At 49.7% G+C, this 15,444-nt stretch overlaps 1 protein-coding gene across 1 annotated transcript in view; it reads left to right on the top strand.

Annotated features, from left to right (window-relative positions):
* The first annotated feature begins 6 nt into the window (after positions 1-6).
* The window catches only part of LOC122542925 (NACHT, LRR and PYD domains-containing protein 3-like), a 20,428-nt gene continuing 4,990 nt past the window's right edge, over positions 7-15,444 (top strand). Inside the window, exons 1-8 of the mRNA XM_043681069.1 lie at positions 7-457; positions 1,373-1,539; positions 3,339-3,510; positions 3,591-3,656; positions 9,001-10,747; positions 12,907-12,993; positions 13,108-13,278; positions 13,369-13,539. Coding sequence (XP_043537004.1) covers positions 109-457; positions 1,373-1,539; positions 3,339-3,510; positions 3,591-3,656; positions 9,001-10,747; positions 12,907-12,993; positions 13,108-13,278; positions 13,369-13,539 — 2,930 coding nt within the window. The 5' untranslated portion in view covers positions 7-108. The remainder of the gene's footprint in view (positions 458-1,372; positions 1,540-3,338; positions 3,511-3,590; positions 3,657-9,000; positions 10,748-12,906; positions 12,994-13,107; positions 13,279-13,368; positions 13,540-15,444) is intronic.

Genomic DNA, 15,444 nt, shown 5'->3' with positions numbered 1-15,444 from the left:
GCGACCGGGATCTTTGGTGGTGCCGGAGGTCGGCACGGTTCAGCCGCTGGGGGCGAGAGAGAGGTCCCCACCCTGCCGTGGCATAAAGGCGGCGACTCCAGTCGAAGGATGGGCAGCGTTGTGGGTGGCAGCGAAGCCAGTCCTTTCGGTTATCGGGAGCCTGGCTCCGTCACGATCGACGAGGCGAACCAGGCTCCCGTCAAACAAAGCAAGGACACTCACTCCGCAGAGCCCAGGTCAGATTCACTTGACAATATGGAACTGGCTTCCGTCGATACGGATAAGAATTTGGTGACTCGGGGACAGACGGGGAACGACATGGACAGGCAGCTGGGTACCAAATTCCGAGCAGCCGATGATCCGCACACCGCAGTCGGACGGGGGGCAACCCCAGCGAAGAAAGCAAAGTTGACGTTCACCTCCGGCTTGGCCGAGGCGTTGGATCAGCCTAACGCAGGTATCTGCCCCGGCTCACGTTTTAAAATCCGCTTGACGTCCTGCATCCACTGTCACCTTTCAGCAGGACATAGGGCGGCACGGTGCCTCAGTGGTCGGCACCTGCTGCCTCCCAGCGCCAGGCACCCGGGTTCGATCCCACCCTCGGGGGGCGACTGACTGTGTGGAGTTTGCACATTCACCCCCCTGTGTCTGAGTGGGTTTCCTCCGGGTGCTCCGGTTTCCTCCCACAGTCCAAACATGTGCAGGTTAGGGTAGGATTGGTCATGGGAAATTGTCCCATAGTGTCCAGGGATGTGCAGGTTAGGGTGGATTGGCCATGGGAAATTGTCCCATAGTGCCCAGGGATGTGCAGGTTAGGGTGGGATTGGCCATGGGGAATTGTCCCATAGTGCCCAGGGATGTCCAGGTTAGGGTGGGATTGGCCATGGGGAATTGTCCCATAGTGCCCAGGGATGTGCGGGTTTGGGTGGATTGATCAGGGGCAAATGTAGAGTAATAGGGTCTGGGTGATTTACTCTTCAGAGGGCGGCTGTGGATTTGTTTGGCCTGTTTCCACGCGGTCGGGATTCCGTGGTCAGAATGATTCCCTGTTCTGATTTGGGGCTTAATTCTGCCTGTTCAATTGTGATTCCACAAATGAGAGGACCGTCCCCTATTTCTCAAATACCTGTCCTCACGTCGCAAACCGTTTCGCAGCCAGTGTCAGATCCTTATCGAGTAACCAACGTTGGCGTCCTGCTCTCCTTTCTCTCTCTCTCTCGTGAAGAGCGCTGTAGCTCTCTGCTTCCCTCCTCGGTTCTGATGAAGACTAGCAGTGGACTCGAGACTTTGCCCCTTTCCCGCGGACGCAGCCTGGCCCGCTGAGTTTTTTTAGTTCCTGTCTTCAATTATTTCTTTGCACCCCTCTTTCCAGATCCCTGTGCTGCTATCAGACAGACCTTGAGAGGGTATACTGACGTCACTCTCCGCAAAGTCACTGGATTTTATCGACAGAGATTAGAAGAGGCTATTGAGGAGTGTGTTGAAGCTGTCTCTCTGAAGATACGACACGAGACAAAGTCATATGAACATTTCTACAGGGTAGGCTCAGCTGTTCTTCGATCTAATGTGCTGCTGATCACCCCCCCGCCCCTCCCCCTTTTGAACACAACAGCTTTGTTTAATAGACCTGGCAATTTTATTTCGTTTTTGCCTGAAGCTGTTGACGTCTCACTGTCCTCCTAAGAAACGAGGGCTGACGTATCTCTTAATCACGCACGTGCTGTCTTGAATGCTCAGGGTGGGATTTTGACCGGGCTGACCGGAGAACGGGTCCAGTGTTGTTTTGGGGAGGCAGGAGGGATCAGAGTGGGTAAACAATGACGAGTGTGTGCTCCCCTCTGATGTCCGAGCGTCCCTCAGGCACTATCGGTGTTGGAACGGACCGCCTGGCTCCCGGAGGCCGGTCGGCACGTTAGCGACGTTAACTGGAATTGAACAACTCTGCATTCCTGAAACCCCGCGGTCGCAGGGAGCTGGGGACGGACTCGGTTTGGGAGGGGGCACAGCTCCATCACCGCACTCTCGATGAGCCCGAGCCAGATCACAGACACCTCCCCACCTTCAAATCCTCCCTTCCTGTCACAGTCAGGCAGAGCGCTCAACACGTTAGGGTCAGGGATTAAACATCCCACCCCCCTGGTCATTGGCAGCTCCTGTAAATAACATTGCAGTCAAAGTGGGGGAAAAGGAAATCACTCCGGACCATTGTTACAATGGGAGAGTTTTACAATTACATGCATTAGTCTCCAAACACAATTAATAAAAACATATTTATTTCCTCACTCGTTACGTATTAGTTCACTGGCTGCTTCAGTGCCCATCCTTAATGTGCTTGACAAGGTGGGGTTGAATCATCTTAACCAGAGAGATGGACAGCACGGAAACAGGCCCTTCGGCCCACCCCGTCCATGCTGTCCCAGGTATCCTAACCTAATCTAGTCCCATTTAGAGTCAGAGGGATGTACAGCACGGAAACAGACCCTTCGGCCCAACCTGTCCATGCTGTCCCAGATATCCTAACCTAACTTAGTCCCATTTGCCAGCACTTGGCCCATCTCCCTCTAACCCCTTCCTATTCATGTCCCCATCCCCACCTTTTAAATGCTGTCATTGTACCAGCCCCCACCACTTCCTCTGGCAGCTCATTCCATATGAACACTGACTAACCAATTCAATTTACAAACTGAGATTTGCGCAGATCCCATGTTGCCTAAAGGTAGAACTAATCCCTCACAGCTCAGTTATAACATGATACCATTACATTGCACAGAATAACATCACAAATCTGGGAAACTCTGATTCAACTTATAGGTGCTTATCAAAAATCAGTGACAGTTTATCTGTTTCATTTTTGCAACAATTTCTCTTAACGATGGCTCCCTTTTAGTTGATCCACAGGGAAATATGTACAGACTCGATAATTACAGGGGTCTTTTTGCTTTAACGATATCACAGAGAGCGAGCTTTGAGAAGATTTGTAGCTCAGGTCGAGGTTCTGGCTGTCGGTTTGCTCGCTGAGCTGAAAGGTTCGGTTTCAGACGTTTCGTCACCCTACGCGGTGACATCTTCAGTGGGCCCCCGGGCGAAGCACTGCTGATAATTCCTGCCTTCTGTTTATGTGTTTGCTTTGGTCACGGGAAGTGACATCACCAACCCAAACACATAAACAGAAAGCAGGGCTCATGAACAGTGCTTCACCCGGAGTCCCACTGAGGATGTTACCGCGTAGGGTGACGAAACGTCTGAAGCCGAGCCTTCCAGCTCAGCGAGCAAACCCGCATCCAGATACCCTGGAGACACTGCAGGCAGAAGGATGTGACCGAGCTACTGTTTTCCAGGAAATCCAACGCCTGGTGAAGGATGGGAGTCATCGGCAAGCATCAGAACGTCTCCTGGATTCGGTGATGGAGAGTGGAGCTCAGGCGGGGAGAGTAATGTGGGAAACGTTCATCGAGATGAAATTTGCCAACCGCAAACTGAGCAACATACTGCAAGAGATTGAGAGTAAAGGTACAGCGTGACACTGAATGGAGGTTTCTGGTTACACGGACAAGTATTGAGAGATGTAAACCATGAACTTATCTCAATAGGAGCCAATCTGAGGATGGAAGTGAGCCAGAGCTTAATGGAACCCAAAGTGTCCGGCTACCTCAAAGGTAAAAGAATCAGAAAATCGACGGGCTGAACTGCGAGACCCCACCAGCGCACTGGGAGACGGGGCCTCTGGATAATAGGGTTTAGGATCCAAAGACAGAGGAGACCATTCAGCCCTTCCAGCCTCGGCTGTTATTCGCTGAGATAACAAACAAATGTGGTTTCACACAAAAAAAAAAACCGTTTGATCATTTCCCTCAAGAGCTTGGTTGAACACGTGAGGAGGACAGGTTTGGCGGGGTGTAGACGGGACACAGGGAAAAGGGACTAGTTCCACGAGGAAACCGGGTCAGCATGGATGGAGTTGACCAAAGGGTCTGTTTTCATACCCCATGACTCCTGAGTCGATAAGATAAGTGTCGCCTACTTTTGCTGCTGAAGTTTTAATTTTAAACATCTGCCCCTCGTTTCAAGCTCCAAAACAGGTTCCACTCGATTTACCTTTATCAGTTCCCCTTAACCTCTTTAAAACGCCGATAAATCAAAGGGAGTGGTTGTGGTTGTTGGAGGTCAGTCATAGAGTCAGAGGGATGTACAGCACGGAAACAGGCCCTTCGGCCCAACCCGACCATGCTGACCCAGATATCCTAACCTAATCTAGTGCCATTTAGAGTCAGAGAGACGTACAGCACGGAAACAGGCCCTTCAGCCCAACCCGTCCATGCTGTCCCAGATATCCTAACCTAATCTAGTCCCATTTAGAGTCAGAGGGATGTACAGCACGGAAACAGGCCCTTCGGCCCAACCCGACCATGCTGTCCCAGATCTCCTAACCTAATCTAGTGCCATTTAGAGTCAGAGAGATGTACAGCACGGAAACAGGCCCTTCGGCCCAACCCGACCATGCTGTCCCAGGTATCCTAACCTAATCTAGTCCCATTTAGAGTCAGAGAGATGTACAGCACGGAAACAGGCCCTTCGGACCAACCCGACCATGCTGTCCCAGATATCCTAACCTAATCTAGTCCCATTTAGAGTCAGAGAGATGTACAGCACGGAAACAGGCCCTTCAGCCCAACCCGTCCATGCTGACCCAGATATCCTAACCTAATGTAGTCCCATTTAGAGTCAGAGAGATGTACAGCATGGAAACAGGCCCTTCGGCCCAGTCCATCCATGCTGTCCCAGATATCCTAACCTAATCTAATCCCATTTGCCAGGACTTGGCCGTAACCCTATCCATGCCCCTCATAATTTTATAAACCTCTATAAGGTCACCCCTCAGCCTCCGACGCTCCGGGGAAAACAGCCCCAGCCTGTTCAGCCCCTCCCTGTAGCTCAGACCTGATTCTCACTCTCCCGTCTGACCCCCACAGTGGTGTTTATTTGGAAGCTAAGACTTTTTAACTTGGTGGGCCCTAATAACCAAGCACAGTTCTATATACCGCAGCGTCTTGGCTTCACAATTTCACATTGGCTGTCCCCAGCCTGGGGTAATTAAGCTGGTGTTAAGCTAATCCCATCTCAACATCAACAGATGGCTGAGCTTCTGTCTTCCTGTTGTGTATGAGTTTATTTCTTTCAGTTGTCAACCAAGATCAGCAACACGAAATTGGAAGTCACAAGGTTTTTGACAGCTTCCATCTCAGCCCCAGGGACATCTCTGCAGGATTCCCTCAGGGTAGTGTCCGAGGCCCGACCACCTTCAGCTGCTTCATCAATGACCCTTCCCTCGGTCAGGAGGGCAGAAGTGGGGCACGTTCACCGACAATGTTCAGCACCTTTCGTGACTGCTCAGATACTCAAAGCAAGTGCAGCAAGACCTGGAGAATGTCCAGGTTTGGGTGATGAGTAACATCCAACATTGATGGTACACAATAACCGAGAAAGACCAGCCCCGACCAGAGGAAATCACGGCAGCTGGGCATGCTGTGGATTTTTTTTCACTGAATTCTCCAATATCAACATCAGCTGGTACTTCCTGCTTTCTGTTTATATGTCTGGGTTTCTTCGGGTTGGTGATGTCATTTCCTGTGCTGAAGTCACTTCCTGCTCCTTTTCTCAGGGGGTGGTCTAACTCGATGTGTTTGCTGATGGAGTTCCGGTTGGAATGCCATGCTTCTAGGAATTCTCGTGCGTGTCTCTGTTTGGATTGTCCCAGGATGGACGTGTTGTCCCAGTCTAAGTGGGGTCCCTCCTCATCCGTGTGTGAGGATACTCGTGAGAGAGGGTCATGTCTTTTTGGTGGCGAGTTGGTGTTCATGTATCCTGGTGGCTCGTTTTCTGCCTGTCTGTCCAACGTAGTGGTTGTTACAGTCCTTGCACGGTATTTTGTAAATGACATTAGTTTTGCTTGTTGCCTGTGTAGGGTCTTTCAAGTTCATTCACTGTTGTTTTAGCGTGTTGGTGGGTTTGTGGGCTACCATGATGCCAAGGGGTCTGAGTAGTCTGGCAGTCATTTCCAAGATGTCTTTGATGTAGGGGAGAGGGGCTAGGGTTTCTGGGCCAACACATCCATCCTAGGACAAGCCAAACAGAGACCCGCATGAGAATTCCTAAAATAATGGCAATCCCAACCTGAACTCGACCAACAAACGCATCGAGTTAGACGCCACCGACCACCCCCCCCTGAGAAAAAGAACAGGAGATGACATCACCACAGGAAGTGACATCACCAACCCAAGGAAACCCAGATAGAGAGCAGGAATCATGTACACTGCTTCGCCTGAGGCCCACTGAAGATGTTACCTCGTTAACGTCTGGAAGTGAACCTCCCAGCTCCAGCGCGCAAACCCACATCCAGAGCCTCAACCTGAGCTACACGTCTTCTCAAAAACAAGCCAGATAACCCTGCTTGACGGACACCCCAGTGCTCAGTAGCAGCAGTGTGCACCATCTCCCACGATGGCTCTCCGGACATCACGTTCCAAACCACAATCACTGTCCCATCTGGAAGGGCCTGGGCAGCAGATTCAAAGGGGAAGATCACCCCCCCCCCCCCCACCCTCCCACCCCCTGCAAGTTCCCCTCCAAGCCTCTCACCTTCCTGATGTGGTAGTATTATGGCTGGACTGTTAATGCAGAGACCAGGGTAATGTCCCGGGGATCTGGGCTTGAACCCCGCTGTGGCAGGTGGTGGGATTTGAACATCTGGCAGACAGAGTCTCGTGGTGACCATAAATCCATTGCTGATTGTTGGCAAAGACCCAAACGGGTTCATCAATCCTTCGGGGAAGGAAGGAATCTGCCATCCCTACCCGGCCTGGCCTAAAACGTGGTTAGCTCTCAACTGCCCTCGGGGCAATGTGAGATGGGTAATAAATGCTGGCCCAGCCAGTGACTCCCTCACCCCGTAAAGGAATAAGAAAACACGATATTGTCATTCCTTCAGTGTGGTTGGTCGGGTCGAAATCCCGGGAAATCCCTCCCTTAGGGTGTTGTGGTTGACCCTAAATGCCACGCGGTGCAAGTGGTTCAAAGTTCCCCTTCCCCCACCTCCAGGTAGGGACAGGCCATGAATACTGCTCCCCCGGTCAGTGATTAACAAAAAAAAAACCCTCTCAAATCTGTAAGTTCTGGGGAACACAACCACTGATTGGGTAAAAACCGAAGCCAAAAACTGTGACGCTGGATGCAGAAACTGGAGGAGAACAGGTTTTATACAAAACGTATTTAGCTAGAACTCTGGTGGGGGGCTCCGGCTAAGTCCGCTTCGCAAAGAGGAATTAGAGGATTATTTCAAAGAGAGACCATCTCACTCCACAGATAAAAGTAATCTAAGAGGTTTTGCGAAACACAGAGGTCAGATTGAGGGATCGGTATGCGACATACCGACTGGTCCTTTCACGGTCGAAGACGTAAGTCAGGCCATGAAGGGACCAGATTGGCTGGCGCTGAAAGAAATAATTTACAAGAATTAGAGCCAATAGATTGAGGAGAGTAGTTATAACCTTAAATAAAAGGCAGAAAGGTTTTATGGCAGGGTGTGAAGAAAATATTAAAATTCTGGAGAACATTGTAAATGGAGCCAAGAAAAATAAAATTGATTTATTCGTAGACCTGGCAATACCGTAGGACAGAAATTAATTATAAGGCTTCAGCTCCCCTCAGCATTTATTAAACTAATTACAAATTTGTATGAAAATAATTTTGCTCAGATTGAAGGTTTTAATTGTAAAACTGAGAAGATTAAAACTTTAAGAGGGGACAGACAGGGTGATGCGTTATCACCAATTCTTTTTGATATATTTACGCCCCCACCCCCCCCCCACCATAAGCACTATTGAAGAAAGAAAACGAGGATTATTTTTAGGTCAAGATAAAGAGAGCTATCATTGTGCAACTCTAGCTCGAGTTAGCCAATCCTACGGTGGAATGGCACACAATTTAAAACTGGTTGAGAAATTTTGTAATAATACGGGGATGGAGGTCAATAGAAGACAAACTAAAGGGTTTTGCTTTACTTATAAAAACAAAACGTTTATATAAAATGATAAAGCAAATTGGAAGTTTAACGAGGGTGATATACAATTTATAGACCCAGGAAGTACTGATAAATATTTCGGAGCAAAGATAGACTCATGGATTGGTGTAAGCCAATCGGATTGGGAAAACCAACTAGGAAAATGGATTGAAAATCCTAAAAGATCCCTTTTAAAACCTGTTCAGAAATTGGAACTTTTAAAAATTTATTTTATCCCTAGATTATATTATTATCTAATTTTACGTTACCACTCATCATCTGTCGTGTGTCGCAAGCACTTTAATTCTTAACACCATGATTACCCACCACCAATTAACTATGTGACTTAAAATACTCTAATTTTATTAATAAAACGTTAATAACCTGCATCCCATTGGACTTCTAGAACATAGACCATTCCAGCCCAGTACAGGCCCCTTCGGCCCCTCGATGTTGTGCTGACCCAGTCTGAAGCCCATCTAACCTACACTATCCCATTCTCCTCCATCTGCATAATCCAAAGTTGGCGAGTGAACCCTGTTACAGGCAGGGCGTTCCACCATCCCCCCCCCCCCACCCCACTACTCTCTGAGTAAAGAACCTTCCCCCTGACATCTGTCCTATATCTATCACCCCTCAGTTTAAAGCTACATCCCCTTGTCCCAACCATCACCATCTGAGGGAAAAGGCTCTCCCTGTCCCCCCCTATCTAACCCTCGGATTATTTTATATGTCTCTATTAAGTCACCTCTCAACCTTCTTCTCTCCAACGAGAACAGCCTCCAGTCCCTCAGCCTTTCCTCGTAAGACCTTCCCTCCAGACCAGGCAACATTCTGTCCCCTAATTAGAAAAGCAAGCATTCAATTAGCCTATTTTGATTACGTTCCTGACCTATTGCGGTGTTGTCGGTTTTGTTTATAACAACTTTCACTTTCACTTCAAGATATCCAGACCCAATACAAAAGGTTCCTTCTTCAAGCCAATGAGGACTTCTGGGTCAACATTGCCGGTGGGGAGAGGGATAAGTCCTGTCTGGAGGAGTGCTACACTGAACAGGTCATCGTTGTTTCCGGTCCTGAACAGGGTGTTTCGGGGCACACCCTGACAGTGAGGGGGAAGAGGCGTGAGGAAGGACAAAGGAAGATGATTAAGTCCCAGTGGGAGACCGTGAGGGTCGGTCAGCTGTTCAGGAGCAGCTTCGGGAAGAGTAACTTGCCTGGGACGGTGGTGGTGAGTGGGCCAGCAGGGAGCGGGAAAACGACCATGGCCCAGAAGATTGTCCGGGACTGGGCCGAGGGTAAGATCTATCACCAGTTCCACTTTGTGTTCCTTCTTAAGTTTCGAGACCTCAACAGCGTTGCAGGCAGGACAAGCATCAAGAAGCTGATCCTGGATTCGTATCCTCACTTTGGGGACAGTATGGAGCATCTCTGGGAGCAGCCTCAGGGGCTGCTGTTTATATTGGACAGTCTGGAGGAGTTCAAGGAGAAGATTGATTTCACAGAGCCGAAGGGAAACACGCTGCCCGAGCGCCAGTGCTTCCACCCGGAATGTCTGTGCGAGGTCTCGGACATTGTGCGTTGCCTGATCCGACAAGACGTACTGAGGGGCTGCTCGGTCTTGCTGACAACCCGCCCGACTGAACTGCAGACGCTGAGAAACGCTGGGGTCAATCTGTGGGCAGAGATCGTAGGCTTCCTGAAGGCACAGCGCAAGGAGTTCTTGGGGAAATACTTTGGAGATCAGAGGCTGGCAGAAGCAGCGTTCACCTATCTGGAACAGAATGACATCCTGTATTCCATGTGTGACAATCCGTCTTATTGCAGAATCATCTGCTACTCACTGGCCCCTGGCTTAAGACGAATGCAGGAGACTCAGGAAACACTCCCTACGTCTGTCACTCAATTATTTGCAAGTTACATGTCAAACATCTTCAAAAACCATCAGTTCAACATTTATAAACATCATGCTGTCAGTGCTGAACAAATCCGTGACTTGGTGCTCAGGACTGGTCAGCTGGCCTATCTGGGCATCTGCCAAAACATCCACGCTTTTAATGAGAGCCATTTAAATTGTTGCAACGTGGAGCGATCGTACGCCCTGCCGGGGTTCCTGATACAGCACATGGACCCAAGCACGTCTCGGTCGCTTTTCTCGTTCGTTCACGTCACCCTGCAAGAATTCCTCGCAGCCCTCAGTAAATACCTGACTGCAGACGCACCGAGCCTGACACGGTTCCTCACCCAGCTCCTCGACTCTCCCCAGGGAGACGACCGATTCAAGACATTCCTCAGGTTTATGGTCGGTCTATCATCGCCGGGTTGCGCACAGGTAATCAAAGACCTCCTCGGACCCCTCCCTCATGAGGTCACCTGCTCGGTGAGAGACTGGGTGAAGACACAAGCTGAGGCCAGCTCCAGCAAACGCAGGCTGTTGGAATCTATGCACTATCTCTTTGAATCACAGCACGCGGGGTTAATGCAGCACGCTGTGGGATTGAGAGGGACCCTCACGCTTGGAGATGACTTCCCTTACAATGCACTTCGCCTGACCCCTGTGGACTGCACCGTACTGGGGACTGTTTGTCGTCCCTGCCATGAGGTCCAGGGACTTAACCTCAGCTACTGCGGCCTGGGAACGGAAGGCATCCAGAGGCTCGCTTCTGCCCTACACAAGTGCAAGGCGCTCAGGTACGGTCCAGGCAGTCGAATGTCTGTCCCTTGTTAAACATATCGCAGACATTGCATTTCTCCATTGGCAGTTCCAAATTAGAATGATTTTCCTTTCATCACAAAATCTGTCAGAGTCGCTTCCCTCAGACGTTCTGGGAAACTTAGCATCTTGAATTTTCCCCTGATTCGGTGAGACTTGGGACAGCATCACTGTGAAGGAACACCAGCCATAACGTCACAGGCATGCCGTCTAAAACTCCCAACACTTAAATACCTCCAGTTAAATATATTTCCCTGCAGTTCTCCCCTGGTGCTGTCACTATGGGGCACTGGGATAATGTCCCAGTAATCTGGGTCATCTCCCGCATTGCACATCCGTGGGTGGATGTTAAATGCATCCTTAATATGACACCAGGATTAGGGGGCTGCAAGCAGGAGGACCAACCATTCCCAGAATTGATTGTCAGGTCTTTGCCCCAGCCACTGCCCAGTCCATCAAGGCAGTCTGTGGGAATTTTGCATTCAATTTAACCACAATTCTAAGACCCAAGTCAATTCATAGATTCCCTACAGTGTGGAAACAGGCCCTTCGGCCCAACAAGTCCAAACTGATCCTCTGAAGAGTAGCCCACCCAGACCCATTCCCCTACCCTATCACTCTATGTTCCCCTGACTAATGCACCTATCTTACACATCCCTGGGCACTATGGGACAATTTTCCCATGGCCAATCACACCCTAACCTGCACATCCCTGGGCACTATGGGACAAGTTCCCATGGCCAATACCACCCTAACCTGCACATCCCTGGGCACTATGGGACAATTTCCCATGGCCAATCCCACCCTAACCTGCACATCCCTGGGCACTATAGGACAATTTTCCATGGCCAATCCACCCTAACCTGCACATCCCTGGGCACTATGGGACAATTTCCCATGGGCAATCCACACTAACCTGCACATCCCTGGGCATATGGGACAATTTCCCACGGCCAATCCACCCTAACCTGTACATCCCTGGACACTATGGGACAATTTCCCATGGCCAATCCACCCTAACCTGCACATCCCTGGACACTATGGGACAATTTCCCATGGCCAATCCACCCTAACCTGCACATCCCTGGACACTATGGGACAATTTCCCATGGCCAATCTACCCAAACCTGCACATCCCTGGGGACTATGGGACAATTTCCCATGGCCAATCCCACCCTAACCTGCACATCCCTGGGGACTATGGGACAATTTCCCATGGCCAATCCACCCTAACCTGCACATCCCTGGGGACTATGGGACAATTTTCCATGGCCAATCCACCCGAACCTGGGCATCTTTGGACTGTGGGAGGAAACCGGAGCACCCAGAGGAAACCCTCGCAGACACGGGGGGGAGAATGTGCAGACTCCACGCAGACAGTCACTCCCAGGGGCGGGATCAGATTTTTCTAAGAAGGGAGTTTGGTTTAAAGAGGAAGACTGCGTCAATGCGGACAAAAGCAGAAATTGCTAGAACAGCTCAGCCGACCTGGCTGCGTCTGTGGAGAGAGAAAGCAGAATTAACATTTCGGGTCCAGTGACCCTTCCTCAGATCAGGGTCAATAGACAGACTGAAGGAAAGAGAGAGAGAGGTAATCACAGAGAAAGGAAAGTCTGATTGTCAGGTGGTTAAAAATGGAGAGAAACCTAACGGATGGTTTTGCAAAGGGATCAGACCATCAGTGTTCAGTCAGGACCATGTCACCATCATCATCATCTCCTGTGTGTGCACGTCCTGGTGACAAAGCACACCCTCTGATCCCGAACTGACCACGTTACCCATAACGCTGCCTCCTCTTTAATCTGCCGCAATCTTCCAGAGCAGATTGTGTCCTTTACCTTTCACTGTTCTGCTCCTGCTCTGACGTCTGTCCGTCAACACAAAGTCATGGATGTTTGTTATTCAAATACAATGGGGAGAAAGTGAGGCCTGCAGATGCTGGAGATCAGAGCTGGAAAATGTGTTGCTGGAAAAACGCAGCAGGTCAGGCAGCATCCAGGGAGCAGGAGAATCGACGTTTCGGGCATGAGCCCTTCTTTAGGAATTCAAATACAATAGCAAACTTAGGATTTTGTCAATGGATGTTATCCTGAATTAACTCATTACAGCCCCTGGTCTCTGTGTGCTTTGTGTCTAGACTGCGAGGTAATAATCTCACTGACAACGGAGTGAAACTGCTGTCTGAGACACTGAAGAGGGAGGACTGTCAAATACAGATACTGGAGTAAGTGATGTGCTGTGCACATTGGGTGCTGAGGGGTGTGTGGGTTGGGCACGTTAACCTCACTGCTCCAACAATAACACATTTCCCATTCTACTCTGTTCCCACCCCCCCCAGCTTGTCTTCCAATGATCTCTCTCACACCGACGCCCAGGAACTGGCCAAGGGGCTCAGCAGCAACTCGTCACTGACACAGCTCAATCTGAGTCAGAATAAACTGGGGGATACTGGAGTGACGAACGTGTGTGAGGCGCTGAGCAGCCCGCAGTGTAAAATACAGTCTCTGCTGTAAGTTAATCTGCCTCTGTGTTCCCTGTATGTCAGCGACGTTTCCTCGCTCAGGCACTTGTTCCACCCTGTGCTCCTTCTCATCCCCAGGCTGTGTGAGAACCTGATTCGGGGGAAGGTCGTTGAAAAGCTGATGTTGACCCTCAGCACCAATTGGTCATTGACATCTCTGAACTTGAATAAGAACAAGCTGGGAGACCAGGGAATCAGACTGATGATTGCTGCTCTGGGACAAAGGAGCTGTACGCTCCAAACGCTGGAGTAAGTAATGACAAGCATATAGCCTGCTGGTAACTGTGGGATCTCTCCAACTCCAAATATCCCTTTCTTTCTGGACAAGGGACTGAGGGATAGGATCTACTTATATTTAGAAAAAAAAATGAGCTTATCAGTGATGGGCAACATGGCTTTGTGTGGGGGAGACCGTGCCTTACCAACTTAATAGAGTTCTTTGAGGAAGCGACCAAGTTGATAGATGAAGGAAGGGCTGTTGATGTCATATACATGGACTTTAGTAAGGCGTTTGATAAGGTTCCCCATGGTAGACTAATGGAGAAAGTGAAGTCACATGGTGTGCAGGGTGTTCTACCTCGGAGGATAAAGAACTGGTTGAGCAACAGGAGACAGAGAGTAGTAGTTGAAGGGAGTTTCCCAAAATGGAGGAAGGTGACCAGTGGTGTTCCCCAGGGGTCAGTGTTGGGGCCACTGTTGTTTGTAATATACATAAATGATCTGGAAGAGGACACTGTTGGTATGATCAGCAAGTTTGCAGATGACACAAAGATTGGACTGTTGTTTGTAATAAACATAAATGATCTGGAAGAGGGCACTGTTGGTATGATCCGCAAGTTTGCAGATGACACGAAGATTGGTGGAGGAGCAGAAAGGATAAGGGACTGTCAGAGAATACAGGAGGATATAGATAGACTGGAGAGTTGGGCGGAAAAGTGGCAGCTGGATTTCAATCCAGACAAATGTGAGGTGATGCATTTAGGTAAGACTAATTCTAGAGCGAATTATACAATGAACGGAAGAGCCTTGGGATGGGCAGAGAGATCTGGGAGTGCGGGTCCATTGTACCCGGAAGTTTGCTGCACAGGTGGAGAGAGTGGTCAAGAAGTCATATAGTAAGCTTGCCTTCATTGGACGGGGTATTGAGTATAAGAGCTGGCAGGTCATGTTAACATTGTACAAGACATTGGTTCGGCCACATTTAGAATACTGTGCACAGTTCTGGGCACCACATTACCAAAAGGGATGTGGACGCTTTGGAGAGGGTGCAGAGAAGGTTTACGAGGATGTTGCCTGGTATGGAAGGTGCTAGCTGTGAGGAGAGGTTGAGTAGGTTGGGTTTATTTTCACTAGAAAAAAGGAGATTGAGGGGGGACCTGATTGAGGTTTACAAAATCATGAAGGGTATAGACAGGGTGGGTAGAGACCAGCTTTTTCCCAGGGTGAGGGATTCAATAACCAGAGGTCATGCTTTCAAGGTGAGAGGTGGAAAGTTTAAGGGGGACACACGTGGCAAGTACTTCGCACAGAGGGTGGTGGGTGTTTGGAACGCGGTGCCAGCAGAGGTGGTAGAGGCGGGCACGGTAGATTCATTTAAGAGGCGTCTAGACAGATGCAGGAGTAGGTGGGGAGCAGAGGGATACAGATGCTCAGGAATTGGGCGATGGGTTTAGACAGTACATTTGGATAGGCTCAGGCTTGGAGGGCCGAAGGGCCTGTTCCTGGGCTGTACATTTTATTTGTTCTTTGCTTAATTATGTTGCGTGGGTGTTTTTCTGAAACGGTCATGGGGTGGAGGTGTTACTCTCTGGGCCAGTATTAATTGCTCATTCCAAGTTGCCCACCTGGTGGTGGTAACCTTCATATCGACCGAGATGAGATTAGATTAGATTCCCCACAGTATGGAAACAGGCCCATCAGCCCAACAGGTCCACACCGAACCGCCGAAGAGCAACCCACACAGACCCCTTCCCCTACTCCCTACTAATGCACCTGTCACTATGGGACACTTCCCCAAGGCCAATCCATCCTAACCTGCACAACACTGGGCACTATGGGACAATGTCCCATGGCCAATCCACCCTAACCTGCACATCCCTGGGCACTATGGGACAATTTCCCATGGCCAATCCACCCTAACCTGCACATCCCTGG

This window comes from Chiloscyllium plagiosum, chromosome 41 (genome assembly GCF_004010195.1).
Source record: "Chiloscyllium plagiosum isolate BGI_BamShark_2017 chromosome 41, ASM401019v2, whole genome shotgun sequence".
Classification (NCBI taxonomy): Eukaryota; Metazoa; Chordata; class Chondrichthyes; order Orectolobiformes; family Hemiscylliidae; genus Chiloscyllium; species Chiloscyllium plagiosum.
The sequence above is the reverse complement of the archived record's forward strand: the minus strand, read 5'-3'. Positions and strand labels throughout refer to the sequence as shown.